The sequence below is a fragment of the Priapulus caudatus genome, unplaced genomic scaffold, assembly GCF_000485595.1.
Source record: "Priapulus caudatus unplaced genomic scaffold, Priapulus_caudatus-5.0.1 Scaffold1644, whole genome shotgun sequence".
Lineage (NCBI taxonomy): Eukaryota > Metazoa > Priapulida > Priapulimorpha > Priapulimorphida > Priapulidae > Priapulus > Priapulus caudatus.
Window position 1 is genome coordinate 25561 of NW_014578705.1, and position 17166 is coordinate 42726.

The 17166-nt window shown below is 46.0% G+C and overlaps 2 protein-coding genes and 1 long non-coding RNA gene across 3 annotated transcripts in view; all 3 read left to right on the top strand.

The window, feature by feature from the left end:
- The first annotated feature begins 4526 nt into the window (after positions 1–4526).
- LOC106817238 (S-formylglutathione hydrolase-like) lies at positions 4527–8756 on the top strand. The gene is made up of 7 exons (XM_014821902.1): positions 4527–4765; positions 5813–5918; positions 6164–6262; positions 6494–6627; positions 6751–6928; positions 7643–7740; positions 8426–8756. Exons 1-7 carry the CDS (start codon positions 4712–4714, stop codon positions 8606–8608), a joined length of 852 nt encoding a protein of 283 aa, XP_014677388.1. The 5' UTR covers positions 4527–4711; the 3' UTR covers positions 8609–8756.
- A 1229-nt stretch (positions 8757–9985) lies between these two features.
- On the top strand, positions 9986–10293 carry LOC106817239. The gene is made up of 2 exons (XR_001395011.1): positions 9986–10090; positions 10165–10293. It is a non-coding gene; the product is annotated as an uncharacterized LOC106817239 (long non-coding RNA).
- A 2032-nt stretch (positions 10294–12325) lies between these two features.
- The window catches only part of LOC106817236 (argininosuccinate synthase-like), an 8584-nt gene continuing 3743 nt past the window's right edge, over positions 12326–17166 (top strand). The window contains 5 exon segments of the mRNA XM_014821900.1: positions 12326–12432; positions 14335–14484; positions 16289–16357; positions 16704–16841; positions 16962–17158. Of these exon segments, the coding sequence (XP_014677386.1) occupies positions 14380–14484; positions 16289–16357; positions 16704–16841; positions 16962–17158 (509 nt within the window). The 5' untranslated portion in view covers positions 12326–12432; positions 14335–14379.

Sequence of the window (17166 nt, forward strand, 5' to 3'; positions counted from 1 at the left end):
CACCCTTCATGATTACCATCCTGCGTCTCGTCTTCCAGGAAGCGCAAGCGGCAGTACTACGACGACACGACGCTCACCTTCTCCAACCCGACATATCACTCCAGCAGCGGCGAGCAGCTGTGCCTCGAGGCTAAGCGAGCGGGTAGCCGCACGCCCGCGCTGCGACCGTCCCGCGCCGCCGCCGCCGCCGCGGGCAAGATGGAGGAGCGAGTCGTCGTCGTTGCCGCGGCGACGACACAGGAGGAGAAGCTGAACAACATCGAGGCAGCAGCCCTCGTCAGCAAGAACATGGACTCGCGCTACGAGCACAACCTCGTGCCGCCGGCGCCCCCTGTCCGCTTCGACAGCCACCACAAGGCGACGAACCTTGCGAAGACGCTCAATGTGCCAAACGGCAAGCACACGGGCGTGCAATACACGGCCATCGAGACGCAGATCTGAGCCCCGCGGAGGAGGAACGCGCTCCAGCGACCGTCGCGCGCATTCTGCGACTTGCCGTTTTATTTATTTCGCGTTGACGCTCGGTGTGATTTTGGTGCGACGCCTCAATCGGATGAGCGGAGAGCCATCTGCTAGCAGCAGATATCTGCTAGTCCGCAGTAGCAGACGCGTGTGCGTTGCTTCCGTAGTCGTCCACACGTCGTGTTCGTGCTCAGGCTGTATTCACACGCTGGATGAGGCTTCGAGCGGTCACAAGTTAAATTTGGTTCAGTAGTGTGGTAGGTACGTTTGCACCATCCCTCGCCGATCATTTGCAGCATTGCAAAGTTGACGGCCGAAATCTCTTTTCGGGAAAGATGAGGATGAGTGAATGGGCCAGCAAGCCTCGATGTTGAATCTGTGTAATTGCGTACCGTTGTGAGCAGTGGGTAGTTAGTGATGCATATTGTAGCTGGCGCCATCTGTTGATGTCGCGCTACGATCGCGTCCGATGAAGCAAAGTGATGAAATGTTCAGCAGCAGCTGCAGGAACATCTAGCGATGACCAGTAGAATGTTCACAGTGAATATTTACTTAGTTGTACTGTTACCGTGCGTTCGAGCGTGCAGGAACGAATTCCCCATAGAAGCGTTCATGTTTGGCACAACCCGACACAATTTGTCTAAACAAGTGTGGCGATGTTTCCCCTCACGAAATTTTTAAAACTAACTAAAAAAGCTCTTTTTACGAGTTAGCCACATTTTTTTACGACTACAGTATGTGTCCGGCACCACACAGGGAAGCGAAGATTTGCCAAGCTGGTGATTCGGCGCTTTGATGTAGCTGGCGTCAGTCACACCACTGCAAACCTGCCACCGTACAAGGGTGGGTACCTGAGATAGGGTAGCATGTGCTTCACCAGCCCCTGCGCGCATCATAGTGTGGGATGGTGAGAAGCTCGGACGCACATTTGCACGCATGAGTGAAAAAAATCAAAATGGTGTTTTCGGGTCGTGTCTTTTCTACGGACTTGCCACATTTTCACAGAGTAATCTCTTTTCGAGCTGCAGCCCTGCAGTGTGTCGAGCTGCAGCCCTGCAGTGTGTAACCTCATATTGGCTCCGAAACAGGCATGCACGTAAAACGCCATCTAGTTAGTAGTTGTTGTCTTTCTCGCGTAGCCGTGGGAAATTCGTAGAGCAAAGCTGTAGGAGCACATGTTTAGACTCGTAAATTTACTATGACTCCAGAGCACTACTTAATAACTCGACTTCTCAACTGTAGATGTCACCACTGTCAGTCTTGATCGCGCACGATGTGAGTGTAGGCATCGGTGCTGCGCTCTTTACTTGTTCACGGTGTAAGGCTTTATTATGAGGTGCAAAAGTGAAAGTGTAGACATTTGCATGTGTGCGTAATAAGCTCAAGTACCTCATCCCATCACGGTCTTGCACACCGACCTCGTCGTATACATATCCACACTTTTATTCGCCGCGTCGTCTCTTTCGCGAAGCGTCGTGCAAAAGGAAGACCCTGCGTTACTTCGACTCTCCTCTCTTACTCTACTGGTACGGGTAGTGGAGACGGAGGCATTCCAGATCTGCTCTTCATTGTTTAGTGTAGCTAACCGCACATGTACATACATACATGCATATCCAGACATAGGTGGGCTGCAATTAACCAGATGTCCCATCAAATTGTAGCATTCGTCTTTGTATCTCTATTACGCCTCTTCCCTTCTTTGCGTGTGATCTTACCAGTCGCCTGCTTTTACTAAGAGCCTACTCTTAAGTGCGTGTTCCGAGTTTTTTAGCCAACCGATTTGCATATCTCTTGCGTATACTTTGATAAATTGAGGGTTGTAAGATTTACATAATTTATTTTTACACATCGCTAGCTGTATATATATAACAATGTTAAGAAGTGTACATAAGAATTTTGTGTGTGAAGATGTTATGTAAATGTGATGAGATTTTGATGAACTCGTTGATCTGTATGACAAGGTGTAATTGTGCTGATCGACCAGGAAGTAAATATTTTAATATTTTGATACATTACACCTGTCATGCATATATTTCCTGTATAGTAACTGTAATCGTGCAACCACATTTATCATGCATCCTCTACTTGTGTTATATATGTTAGTAACTCACCCTATTATTATATGCTACAGATGCATTTTAGTCATCATACATGTAAACATGTTTATTAATCAACCCTCTGGAATAATACTGGGAGAGACATAATATAGATTATGTTACTCATGATATTAATATACACTAGCATTAAAATGGCTTTGATGTTATAAAACGTCAAGATGCATGTACCGTTCTACTGCAATAACATTTATTTAACATTTACATTTTGAAAAACGAATGGCTCTAAAATAATAATTAACAAGTGTGAAAGATCACTGATGAATCGCTACACAGACACAAATGCAATGGTCTACAACCAGTTCTACTGAAATTCCAACAAGGGCATTGCTACTGTAGAAGCTACATTCAAGGAAAACTCTAGCAAGAGCCTCGCACTTGGGAGGTTTGGGAATGAGCACATTCATGATCGAGTTGTTGTCGATTATCTATTTCCTAGTGGTTAACACATTACTGCAGTTCCATTGAAGCGCACACAGTCGATGTGTGCTTGCCAAAACTTGACTTGTGACGAATAAGCTTTGAATGACATGGCCTTGCCCAATGCCAGTTACGGGGACTTTTCCTTGAAAAGGTGAGAGGTAGTCTCTTTATGTAAGTTGTAGTAGCTTCAGTGCATGTGGTCATCTTCTCACTCGTGATTTCCTAGACCGTAGTGAAGAGGTCCTACTCTTGTGGGGCGTTCTCATATTGATGCTTTATTTGCTTCCACAATTTCTGTAAAAGAAAATTAATTTTATAGCTCATTACATCCAAGTCATTACATACTTGTCACTGTCTTATGTGCCATCTAGGCACCTACGAGGGATAACACACATCTAAGTGAGGTTGAGTTTTAATCAGAAAATTGACACTGGTCGCCGGATCGTTAGTTTCTAATAGGTTTAGTGTTATTGGACCTCCTAATCATGGCACACTTTATTAAAAAAAACACTACACATTGGCAAAATTTGAATTGTAAATCTGTAGTACAAGAGACAATTAAGTTGTTATGACAACTGATATCACAGCAATCTGCTCTATAGCTGGGTCCGGCCCTGTAAGATAATATGTAGGGCCTACTGTTTAAGAATATATTTACAGGGTTCCCACACAAATCTAAAGAAATCCCATTACTTTTCTATGATATTAATTATTATTATGTGATTTCCATGACTACTACTAGTACTAGCTCTAGTACTATAGCCGCTTACATGAACTGCCGCTGGCCAGCTCAGCTGCAGCTGCCCTGCTGCCCTGCTGCCCTGCTGCCCTGCTGCCCTGCAGCTGAGCTGCAGCTGGGCAGCTGGCCAGCGGCAGTCAATGTAAGCGGGCTATAGTACTAGAGCTATACTAGTACTAGGCCCTAGTACTAGTCAAAAGGCATTTTTGTAAAGATAATACGGTACAATAACTATGAAAACACTAACTTCCTTCCCACCACCACATTACGTGTAGAACTTGCAGTGAGCGTAACGTTGATTGTGAGTTTTCAGTGGCACACACTCAGTGAGACTGACTCTGTGACTGTGACAGTATGCGTAACCCGTAAGGCCTACGTCGCTACGACTCACCCCGTCGTTCATCCTCTCAAACATGTAATCCGTAGACTGATCAAATGCTCTCTCGAAGAAAACTGCACCAACAGCAATTGTAAGCGCAAACGTCGACGTCCGTCGGAATAGTGTATTATATAATGTAGTTGCAAAAGACATTTTAACTTAGAATTTGAAGTCGATCGACACTAGAAAAGTAGAAGAAATTGTATCCAGAGGTCACTTGTTCTTCTGGCACGATCACAGCGCCACAAGTGCGTTGACCAATCAAAAATTCCGCGGATCCCTATCTATTCGATGTAGTGACGTCACCGGAGAGGCGACCAACAGAGTAGACTGGTCGACAGTTCCACACGCTACACGAACGTCAGTGTAGCGAAGGATATATGCCGGAGTGAAGGTGGCGAACGGGTACCAGTCTAGCAACGGAGCTGCGGAGCAAGCAGACTTGCGACTTACGACGTCTGCGACCTCCGGACCGTATCTACTGACTACTGTGCCAAACTACTTATTTACTTATTTGTATAAATCTCGCCATTGATATTCGGCAATTTCTCAGTAGTTTATCATCTTCTCTCCGTCAAAATTCAAAGAATAATAATGGCATGTGTAACTGAGGTTTCCAAAACCAAAATGTTTGGTGGCTGGCAAAAGGTGGGTACTGCGGCTGGCTGCTGGCTCCTGCTAGTGCATTGGCAGTGTGTGTTTGCTTATTCAGGTGCCACTGTACTTGCGTTATCATTATATTATATTCAACGTGTAATATGTGCAGGTACATTAGTGTTAAATTAGTATTAAATACATCGTCGCCATAAGGCACCACCACTAGTAAAGCTCATAGTCATAGTCATAGGGTCTATGTCCCCCAGGTTAAGTACTGCTGGAACGTACCCTGGTAACTATTTGATATGGTTAGGGTTAGGGAGTAGGCGTAGGCGACTCCCTAGACTCGTTAGTTGAGTAAGCGAGGTACGGTCCGGCATATTAGATATAGTACCAGGGTACGTTCCGGCAGTACCCTGGGGGACATAGACGGTTAGACCCTCTCAGCACTAGTAAAAAGTACCATCATCAACACCAACAGTCAACACACCGACGTATCAAACGATACATTAGTGTGGACCGTGTTCTCATTGAAGGCTATTCCTTCCGAGTGGCTTTCCCTAATCCTCCAAATAAAGGTTTCAGGGTTCTCCCCAGGATGAAATTCAAACAGGGGGGAGGGGAGGGGAAGGGGGAGGGGGGGGGGAAACTAGGGGAGCGTGTTTTTTTACCGTACCACTAATTAATGCGTAAAATCGCCACCACACCATAGACGGTATTTGGGGTTATTGTATATATATAAGATAGCCGAGTCGGTGTTCAGTTAGTGTTGGGTGTGTGACAGGTTGACTGTTTGTACCTACTTGTGTATTGTCTGCAGTGCATGCGTGGTACTGTAAAAATACACGCGCCGGGTGTCATGGTCGAATGGTACTTCTTGACGATCGATTTGCGCGCTGGCAAACTTTTATTGTGGTGGAATTTAATCGGGACGGAGGTAATTTAAACGGGGCGCAACGATTGAAACAGGGGGGAGTTTTCCCAAACGGGGAGCGCGCGCCCCGTTTGCGCAACGTAGGGAGACCCCTGGGTCTATAATTATACATCAGAAAATATCCTGTTGCCCTGTATAGTAGATGTTCTTATTTCTTGTTCTAGGTATTTAGTCACCAAAGCAAGGAATTGAAATGTTCCATGAATTTTGGCATATACCTACCAAGCAAGACGGAAGCATCAAAGTGCCCAGTAGTGTACTGGTTGTCTGGTATTGAATGTTACCAACAAGATCACACAAATAGTCATCAGTTTTATAGTTTTTTTCAAATAAATATTTCGTGTTTGTCAGTACTATAACACAAGAAACACGCTAAATAATATTTATTGCAAACAATTTCATATATATATATATGTGATTAGTTAAATGTGTGCACATTGTAATTGTATTCCATGATCAATGCAGAAAAATACATATATCCACCGTTTATGGTCGGAATTCTTTCCCTTTTGTAGGCCTAACATGCACGGAGCAAAACTTTGTCACGAAGGCAGGAGCGCAGAAGTATGCCGCTGAACATGGGCTGATTATCGTCGCTCCTGACACGAGTCCAAGTACACAACGCACCGACATCACGTCTTTTTACATGTGCTGCCCTCTGGTGTGTTGGCATCTTCAATGCATTTTTCTCCATCACCTCGCTGACGTGCGCGTGGCGCTAGGTTAATCACGACTCGCGAGCAAGTTTTTCTTCACTGTATTATTCGCCTCTAGCCACTACGCATCGTGGCAGTGACGGCCGTTACTTGATGTACCTTCTGACGTTTACTGGGGTCGGTTTACAGGAGGGTGTAATATAGAGGGCGAGGACGACAGCTACGACTTTGGTTCAGGTGCGGGATTCTACATCGACGCGACCGAGGACAAGTGGAAGAAGAACTACCGCATGTATACGTACGTGACCGTGGAGCTGCCAGCGGTACGCACGCGAGCATCGCTCGTCACCTGCACCCTACACATCTGAACCTATTTATACAATTGAATTAGTTGGGCAGCGATTCAGGTGTATGCCGCCCTAACTTCAACTGTTTCTTGTTTACAGCTAATCGAGGAAAACTTTCCGGCACAGCCCGACAACTGCTCCATCTTCGGTCATTCTATGGGAGGTCACGGTGCTCTCGTCTGCGCTCTAAAGAACCCTGGGAAGTACAGGAGTGTCAGTGCCTTCTCACCCATATGCAACCCATGCGACTGTCCTTGGGGAAGGAAGGCATTTACTGGTAATAAGCATCGTCAATCTCTATCCAACGTCATGTCGGTCTGTTAATTCAGAATGTCATATAGATGACCTCGTTAGGCAGGCTTTACAATGGGCAATTACTTGCTGCCAGAGAAAAAGGCAGGCAGCAAATTTACCTACCCAGGCAGAATATTTGGTGCCTTTACTTTGGTTTATTGAGAACTTCTTGGAACTAAGTGTTTGCTGCCAACATTGAGAGCAGGCAACAAACTAACTGCTGGAGGCAGCAAATCTGTTTGCTTTCTGCCTTTAATTTTGAACCCTGTTATGTCCCGGCCGAGTAAATGCGCGATGTGATGTGAATGGTGGGTAAATCGTGTGGTCAGGTAGTCTGCATAAAAGAAGAGACTAGGAAATGAATGGAACAAGCAAGGTGACAGGGTGCATGAAGGGGGTTGGGTAGTACTGGGAGAAATAACTGGAACAAGCAGGGGGACAGGGTGCATGAAGGGGGTTGGGTAGTACTGGGAGAAATGAATGGAACAAGCAGGGGGACAGGGTGCATGAAGGGGGGGGGGGTAGTACTGGGAGTAACTGATGTGTTAGGGTTCCTTACAGCTAGCTGCCTGCAGCATCGGTGGCTACTCGACAGCGGCAACACAAGTTATACAATCCGAGCAACAAGAACAATATGGCACCAGATCTATATTGTACTGATATCATATATGGACTGATATTGTGATTGCATTCCTAGGTTATCTTGGCAGCAACGAGGCTGACTGGAAGAAATACGATGCTACGGAACTGATAAAGTCGTCTGATGGGCCACCCCTCGACATCCTTATTGATCAGGTCAGTCTGCGCACAGTCTGTGCATCAGCTGTCACTAGAAATTGATCTCATATTTCGCCTGGTAATGGTTCCGGGTTCAGTCAAGATTTTTGTCGAGTCATACCCAGATGTCAGTGGGTGCCTAGGGAAATTCCATTGGTTATTAATCCAGGGGTGCGTTTCTGGAAACAAAATAAATCTTTACATTAGTATTAACTTGTTCTCATAGACCGTTGAGTCTTGACAGAAACATACGCAGTGTGTATATTGGTCCAGACTCTGAGAAAAATATATTGTTAAGAATAATGTTACCTTAATAAGTTAATAGTGGCCCTGGGACTTTGTGACACTGGCATGAACACTGCATACATTGTTGTACCCTACCAGAAATGTCAATGGTTCGATATTAGGGGTGCATAATTCTGGTGTTACTCTCATTGCTAAGGGTTACACCAGACGAGCTCACTCTACATTGCTACTCACTTTAATTAATAGTAATAATATTAGTATTTAAATAATTATTAATTATTTAATATTATAATAATATTATTAATAATTTTTCCGTTGCTTTGTTGTTGTTGTTGTTGTTGTTGTTGTTGTTGTAATTGTGTTATTCGTCGTCTTCCTCTTCTTCTTCTTCTTCTTCCTGCTCTTCTTTCTCTTCTTCATCTTCATTGTCTTCTTCTCATTATTATTATTATTACAGGGCAAAGCTGACAACTTCTATGAGCAGAAGCAGCTGCTTCCCGAGCGACTGCTCGAGGCGTCGGTGCCGTCCCGCCACCAGGTGGCGCTGCGCATGCAGGAGGACTATGACCACAGCTACTTCTTCATCGCCACGTTCATGGAGGATCACATCGCCCTCCACGCGAAACATCTGAACACTTAATCACCCCACGCCCCTTCATGTCTGCCACCCACATGTCCCTCCTGCCTCCGTGAGCAAGACCACCACAAGATAATTTCTCTTCTGTGGCCAGGCAACTCAGAATTGCAACCGCGTGTCAGTAGGTGGTCAAATTCATATTGATTTCATATCGTACGCCCCTCCCTCCCCCTACTCCTCCGACAGCCCTTTGACTCTCTCTCGTACCACCTTTCCTCGTATCCTCCTGCGTGAAAGTATAGCCGTCGTTGCATGTCGTACCTGCGTGCAGAGTATAGCGTTGCATGTGCCTTACCTGAGCTGCAAAAGTAGAGCCGTGTATGCATGTGTACCTGAGTGAAAAAGAGTATAGCCGTGTGCCATGTCGTACCTGAGTGCAGAAGTATAGCCGTGCTGCATGTCGTACCTGAGTGCCCAGGGGTGCTATAAGCCGTGTGCATACTCGTACCTGCGCTTCAAAGATAGACCGTGTGCATGTCGTACCCTGAGTGCCAGAGTATAGCCGTGTGCATGTTCGTACCTGCCCGTGCAAGTATTAAGCCGTGTGCATGTCGCTACCTGAGTGCAGGTATAGCGTGTGCATATCGCTACCTGCGTGAAAGTATAGCCGTGTGCATCGTCGACTACTGCGTGCAGAGTATACGCCGTGTGCATGTCGATACTGCGATGCAGAGTATAGCCGTGTGCATGTCGTACCTGAGTGCCCAGAGTATAGCCGTTGTGCATGTCGTACACTGAGTTGCAGAGTATAGGCGTGTGGCATATCGTCCGCGGTGCAAAGTATAGCGCTGTGCAGTTCGTACCTGCGTGCAGAGTATAGCCGTGTGCATGTCGTTACAGTGCAAAGTACTAAGCCGTAGTGCATGTCGTACCTGAGTGCAGGAGCTATAACCGTGTGCATGTCTAATCTGAGTGCAGAGTATAGCCGTGTGCATGTCGTACCTGAGTGCAGAGTATAGCCGTGTGCATGTCGTACCTGCGTGCAAAGTATAGCCGTGTGCATGTCGTACCTGAGTGCAGAGTATAGCCGTGGGCGATGCTCCGCTACCGTGAGTGCGCAGAGTATAGCGGTGTGCATGTTCGTACCTGAGCTGCAGAGTATAGCCGTGGCAGTCGTAACTGAGTGCCAGAGTATAGCCGTGTGCATGTGATACCTGAGTGCAGAGTATAGCCAGTGTGCATGTCGCTACTGAGTGCAGAGTATAGCGTTTGCATGTCGTACCTCGAGTGCCAGAAGTATAGCCGTGTGCATGTCGTACACTGAGTGCAGAGTATACCGTGTGCATGGTCGTACCTGAGTGCAGATATAGCCGTGGCTGCCACTGTTGTTACCTCGAGTGCAGAGTATTGGCCGTGTGCACATATCGTACCCTGAAGTGCAGAGTATAGCCGTGTGCATGTCGTACCTGAGTGCAGAGTATAGCCGTGTGCATGTCGTACCTGAGTGCAGAGTATAGCCGTGTGCATGTCGTACCTGAGTGCAGAGTATAGCGTGTGCATGTCGCTCACCTGGGAGTGCCAGAGTATAGCCGTGTGCATGTCGTACCTGCAGTGCAAAGCTATAGCCGTGTGCATGTCGTACCTGCGTGCAAAGTATAGCCGTGTGCATGTCGTACCTGAGTGCAGAGTATAGCCGTGTGCATATCGTACCTGCGTGCAAAGTATAGCCGTGTGCATGTCGTACCTGCGTGCAGAGTATAGCCGTGTGCATGTCGTACCTGAGTGCCAGAGTATAGCCGTGGCATGTCGTACCTGCGTGCAAAGTATAGCCGTGTGCATGTCGTACCTGAGTGCAGAGTATAGCCGTGTGCATGTCGTAAGTCGATAATTCGTCGTGGTGAATTAATAACGGACACCGCATCTGATGTTGCATTTCGATTATGTAGATAGTTGAAACTGTAGTCAACCCTGTGTTTAAGGATCATTCAAAAGAAACCCCAAAAGAGTTATATTGCTAGATGTATGCCCATCCCATATCGTAATAAGCTAACACAGGCTTGACTACACGTTCAAAATCTTTAGGAGGGATAGGCATACAATTAGTATTTCCCATTGCTTTTGTTCACATTGTAGAAGTGGAGCCGAGGTTATTCATGCTGTGATACACTCTAATCATGATCGCAAAGGTGTGGCGAGTCTCTTACTGTGATGACACTGGGAAGAAGCAATTAAAACAAAATTTTGCATGGCTTATCCAGTATCGGTGCCTTCACGGCAATGAACTAAAAGAAAACACTGGAAATTTATCAAATATTGTATGTCTGTAAACTCGCGAAATGTTAGTCTATTTTGCATATGTTATAAACATATTATTTGAAAACTAATATGCTATTATTTCCTGCAACCTCTTACTTTCTCTTTTCAATCTTCTTAATTTGAGCATTCGTTCGGCCACCTAATGTCACGTGTCACATATTCTATCCAAACCCATGTAACTAATCTCAAAACTGAAGTCCCCATGTTATCGGAAATAAACAAGATGCAATCCTCTTGCTATGTCGAAACTATAGTTAGATGGTTGGTTATCCCAATACAAGGAACGTTGAAACTAGAGATACAACATATCTAACCATGAGTATTCTTGCATACTCTAATGTCGAACCTACTTGTGGTTTAAAACAATTTGTTCGGCTATTTTGTGATGCCTGTACATGCCTTGGTTTGTTATTAAAACCTGAAAAACAATGCATTTTCATCTTCTTTCTTTATTCTGGTAAGGACCGCCTAGAATATATTACCCCATTTCTTTTCTGATAACTTTCATACTACAGTATTAATAGTTTCTGCACGGATACAAGACCATGTTTTAAGCAACAAAGATGCACTTACAGTATAATTCACCTAACAACTTTTAGCAGTAAGTCATTGAAGATTGCAGAAGTCGCTATCGATATCTCAGTTTCAAGACAGACCGTTTACATCTGACTGAGAACATGCATATAATATTAACCTGTTATTATATTTACCTAAACTCAGTGAGGGGTGTACAGGGGTTGTCTTACTCCCACCTCCCTCCCCTTCTCCTCCTGCCTTCCTCCCCCTCTCCTTCCACCTCCCTCCCCTGTCCTCCTATCTCCCTCCCTCAACACCCCCAGGATCCTTTATATTTTGCATTTTCCTTTTTGAATGTCACTTAGTTTCTCTGACAGTTTGCATAATAAATGTATTAATCCTGTACAATGTATTTTCTCATGTATTTATTTCTCGTGCTATGGATTTCTTTTATTTTTCTCTACTTAGTATACTCTCTATCTCTAGTATAATATTTTGTTTTTGATGAAAATCCTCCCGCCCACTGGCCTCCCTACTCCCGCTCCTTCCCCTCCCGCTCCCCGCCCCTTTTCTCCCGTCTCTCGCCCCTCCTCTCCCGTCCCCAGCCCCATGTACCACCTCTTCAATAATGTAGCAGCGACTTTGATCAAATATAACATCTTCGCGCCATCTATCGGGAGAAATAATTCATATGCGCACATTGTATGTTGTGTGTAACCGTAAAACGCATATTAAATGTATTATAATACTCTAAAACGTATTTATTTTAACGTAAGTAAAATTAATATACTTACAATGCCTATACAGCACAACATTTACTGGATAAGATTGGTAAATGTTTGGCCGTGAAATTCCCATCCTACACTTCGATGTATGTACCACCCTCCTCAATGTGTGTTATAATTTAATCGTGACTAAATGCAACAACAGATGGCGCTATTCCATCATTCGCCCGCTCGGGATAATCTCGTACACGTGTAACTTACATCATCTCGCGTCTCGTGTATTTTTATATGTCGGCGAAAGTACGGCGTTAACTCAGTTCAACTCACCTTGTAAGTATATGAGGTTAGAACACCTGGGCTTGACAACAGACCCTGGATCAGTAAGCCTTATCTATACTGAGCACACATCAAGTGCACTCTGGTAGAATTGATTGTAGTGTAGTCTAGCTGTTACAGTCTAATATCATAATCATAATGACATATGTCGCCGCTGGCATTTGCTCACTCGCAAACCGTGTGCCAGCCAGCCAGTGTTGCAATCGAGTCAAGGTAGCAATTTTCGGCTGATATAACTTTTGAAATAAACTACGATAGGAAATAAAACTTCGTATTCAAAATGACAACCGTCTTGCATGTTTATGTAAACATTTTAAGAATTTTTAACGTAACAGTTTTATAGTTAGAATGTGTTAAAAACCCGACCGAGTATAACTTTGGGAGGTATGCAGGCCCTAGCTGCGAGCCATATACTCGGCCCTCTACTAGTGCTGATTAGCACTAGTAGTAGAGGGCCGAGTATATGACTCACAGCTATGGCCTACCTAAAGCGACGGCTTTAGGTATTTCTTTGATTTTCTATGTAACACGGCCGTAATTAAATAGTGAAAAGGTTGTCGTGCATTTTGCATGACAGAATTCACAGGTTTTGTCTATGGAAGGGTATTGGGCCCTAAAATAACAGCAGAATATAAAAAATTTTAGGGCACAATTTATTGGTCTAGCACTCGCGACTCGCTGGTCGGGGTTCGATAAATAGCAACCCTGTTCTCCGCCTACCGTAGTGTGTATACTCTTATACACACTACGGTAGGCGCAGAACGGGGTTGCTATTTATCGAACCCCGACCAGCCAGTCGCGAGTGCCTGTGGCTGTGTGCTGAGAGGGTCTATGTCCCCCAGGGTACTGCCGGAACGTACCCTGGTACTATCTAATATGCTGGACCGTACCTCGCCTATCCACTAACGAGTTTAGGGAGGCGCCTACGCCTACTCCCTAACCCGAATCCTAACCCTAACCCTAACCATATCAAATAGTTACCAGGGTACGTTTTGTAGGATGCCCAGAACCTGTCAACGAGATGGTATACAAAGCATATATGAGGCCAAGCCTCGAGTATGCAAGTAGTGTCTGGGATCCACACACACAGAAGGATATCTCTTCCCTGGAGAAAGTGCAGAGACGAGCAGCGCGCTTCGTAACGGCAAATTACCAGCAAACTGAGAGTGTTACGCAAATGATCGCACACCTACAATGGCCCTCCTTGCAGGAACGCAGGTTTGTCAACCGACAGGCCCTATTCTGGAAAATAATCAACGGACAGGCAGCAGTCGACATTCCATCCTTCCTCACCAAAAGCACCGGCATATGCCGCGGCACACACCGGCTTACATACAACAACATCAGAACCCGGACAGATGGGTACAGGTTCAGCTTCATTCCTAGAACAATCAGAAGCTGGAATCTGCTACCGGAGTCACTATATACTCACTAGTTCAACAGCACAGCAATTCACTGGGTCCCTCTGGCAAAACATTGAGTCAGGCAGCATCGTTGTTATGCCACCTCGAGGAAGTGAAACGCGCATCTCCGGCTGGGCAACTACAACAGCTCGCAACAGCCTATTGCCATATATGCTAGTGACGTCGCACTCAGTAATGAGTGCCTGGCCCAGAGAAGCCTCGATCTCTGGAACACATTACTGCCTACATTTAAAAAATATTCCATGCATATCTCTCACGTGCACCTGGAGTGTTCGCGCACTCCCTGGACGTTTATTCCTTACGGACTGTCCAGTATAGTAGAAGTAGAAGTTCCGGTATACCGGACCGTACCCAGGGTACGTTCCGGCAGTGTCCTGGTGGACATAGACCCTATGAGCTCTACTAGTACTATCACTATCAGCTGTGAAAGTTGTTTGACCGGTCCCATTGAATTTTGTTCCGTTTTTCACAGGAGGCCCCCTGATCATTGGAAAAGGCCCAGAAAGTCACTGAAACGATGTCTGACGATAAAAAGGTTGTGTTGGCATACAGCGGGGGTCTGGACACATCCTGCATCTTAGTGTGGCTCCGTGAACAAGGCTACGAGGTGATCGCATTCCTGGTGAGTCAGTAACAGTCGCTTGAAATCAGCCGTGTGTAAGTTGGTGTCACAGCGTGACGGTGCATTTAGGAATTCTCTTTCGTCTTCCCTGGTTTCTTGTAGAACTGAGGCTTTTCTGCTGCATTCTGCAGTGCTGATCTATCAATTTGATCAACTTTGCCTCTCTTCCTTTTTGGTATAAGCGCTGTCCTCAATTCATTTTCGCAAATGTGCAAATGTGGACAGCTCTTATATCCTTGGGCCCAGTCCTGTGGACTTGGAAGACAATTAATCCTTGCAAGACCACGAGATTATGTGCAAACCTGTTCTTTGAGATGTGTACCCAATACTTGTTGCATATCAGCTGGGGGGCAGATGCAGAGGGAGGGGGTCATCAGGGGGGCAGATGCAGAGAGAGGGGGTCATCAGGGGTGTAGATGCAGAGGGAGGGGGTCATCAGGGGGGCAGATGCAGAGAGAGGGGGTCATCAGGGGTGTAGATGCAGAGGGAGGGGGTCATCAGGGGGGCAGATGCAGAGAGAGGGGGTCATCAGGGGTGTAGATGCAGAGGGAGGGGGTCATCAGGGGGGCAGATGCAGAGAGAGGGGGTCATCAGGGGTGTAGATGCAGAGGGAGGGGGTCATCAGGGGGGCAGATGCAGAGAGAGGGGGTCATCAGGGGTGTAGATGCAGAGGGAGGGGGTCATCAGGGGGGCAGATGCAGAGAGAGGGGGTCATCAGGGGTGTAGATGCAGAGGGAGGGGGTCATCAGGGGGGCAGATGCAGAGAGAGGGGGTCATCAGGGGTGTAGATGCAGAGGGAGGGGGTCATCAGGGGGGCAGATGCAGAGAGAGGGGGTCATCAGGGGTGTAGATGCAGAGGGAGGGGGTCATCAGGGGGGCAGATGCAGAGAGAGGGGGTCATCAGGGGTGTAGATGCAGAGGGAGGGGGTCATCAGGGGGGCAGATGCAGAGAGAGGGGGTCATCAGGGGTGTAGATGCAGAGGGAGGGGGTCATCAGGGGTGCAGAATAACCTGCACAATTTCTCTTAGTTTAAATTGTAGTTCATAAGGCAAAAAGTACATCAAATTTTTAACAAATATGTAGTATATATACATGCAGCTTGAATATGCAGATATCAATATCAGATTCAATCAAAGGTACACGAAAAGCAAGCCAGTTGCTGACTGTATAGTTAATTGTAATTTAATTAATTAATACTAATTTGCTCATAATATAGTCCTGCCACACAGGATCCGAGGTTGTAGAGCTCTACGTGTTCTGTCAGGTGGCGGAGTTCCAGGGGCACGCCCACTTCCCTGCGCGGGGTCGCGATTCTGGCCACATTCGGCCTGCTAGGGAGTGCAGCAGGAGTAGTAGGCGGGGCAGCAGTTGTGACGCGGGGCGTCCCGCTGGTACTGGGTGCAGGCGATGGCACTGATGGTGGTTTTGCAGATGGGAGTGGTGCTGGGGTAACCGCTGGTGGGGCGGTGGTCGGCAATGGCGGCAGCGCGGCAGCTGGATCTGCTGTCCTGGGCATTGAAGACCGTAATGTTTAGAGAATGTGTCCATGTGTCCTGGTTGGCATGAGCAGACGTCACCGAGAACACCTCGCACCTGCCGTGTTCTCGATGATGAGTTTGTCAGCATAGAAAAGAACAACCATTTGTCTCTGACGTCACTTTTATTCTAGGCAGTGGACGTGGGACAATGCTGACAACTGAAACATATAAAATGACAGATGATTAGACAACTGAAACTGATTATAATCAATCTACTCTAGATACAGGATTATATTTTATACTATATTTTCGCTTCACATTGCAGGCAAACATCGGGCAAGATGAAGATATGGCAGCAGCCAAAGAGAAAGCAACCAAACTCGGAGCAATTAAGGTTAGACTTGGAGAGTATATATTTATAAAATATATATATTACTATAAAGGTATATATATACAAAATATATATATTAGGTTGATCATCAATTTATGTCGAATATATGTTTATATATATACTAGTACTTCCAAAATGTTATGATTTTGAACAAATCTTTTGAAATTTTACATAAAGCTTTGCATGTTTATTGAAATTCTGCATATGGAGTAAATGATAGAAACAAATTTTGGGCATTTCACTAGCAGAATGAAAACCGGCCATGCGATTCCTGTTAGTTTATTTTATACGTGGCATTATAGTATTTATACGTGGTTTTACTTTACCTGGCGTTTTCGGCGTTTGGCAGATTTTCATTCCGGATGTGCGCGAAGAGTTTGTGGTGGACTTCATCTGGCCAGCAGTGCAAGGTGGCGCCATCTATGAGGATCGCTACCTGCTGGGAACGGCGCTGGCCCGACCGTGCATTGCTCGCAATATGATCGAGGTATATGCCACGCCACCTGCTGGAACTTTCTGGCACTGTAAATCAGGAAGTGATGTAAGATTGCCCTCTCCAGAGTTGACTGTGTGAACCCATTTCACGAATCCATTTTTGTTTTGTCAGGTTGCTAAGGCGGAAGGTGCCAAGTACATTTCTCACGGAGCGACGGGCAAGGGAAATGATCAGATACGGTTCGAGTTGGCTTGTTACGCCCTCTATCCCGAAGTGAAGGTACACATGAAATTCCTTATCTCTAGTGGAATCTGAGTAGTGAATGTAAACCAGGGTGTTAGCCAGGAAAAAAATCAGGGAGTCTCACCATCTGAGC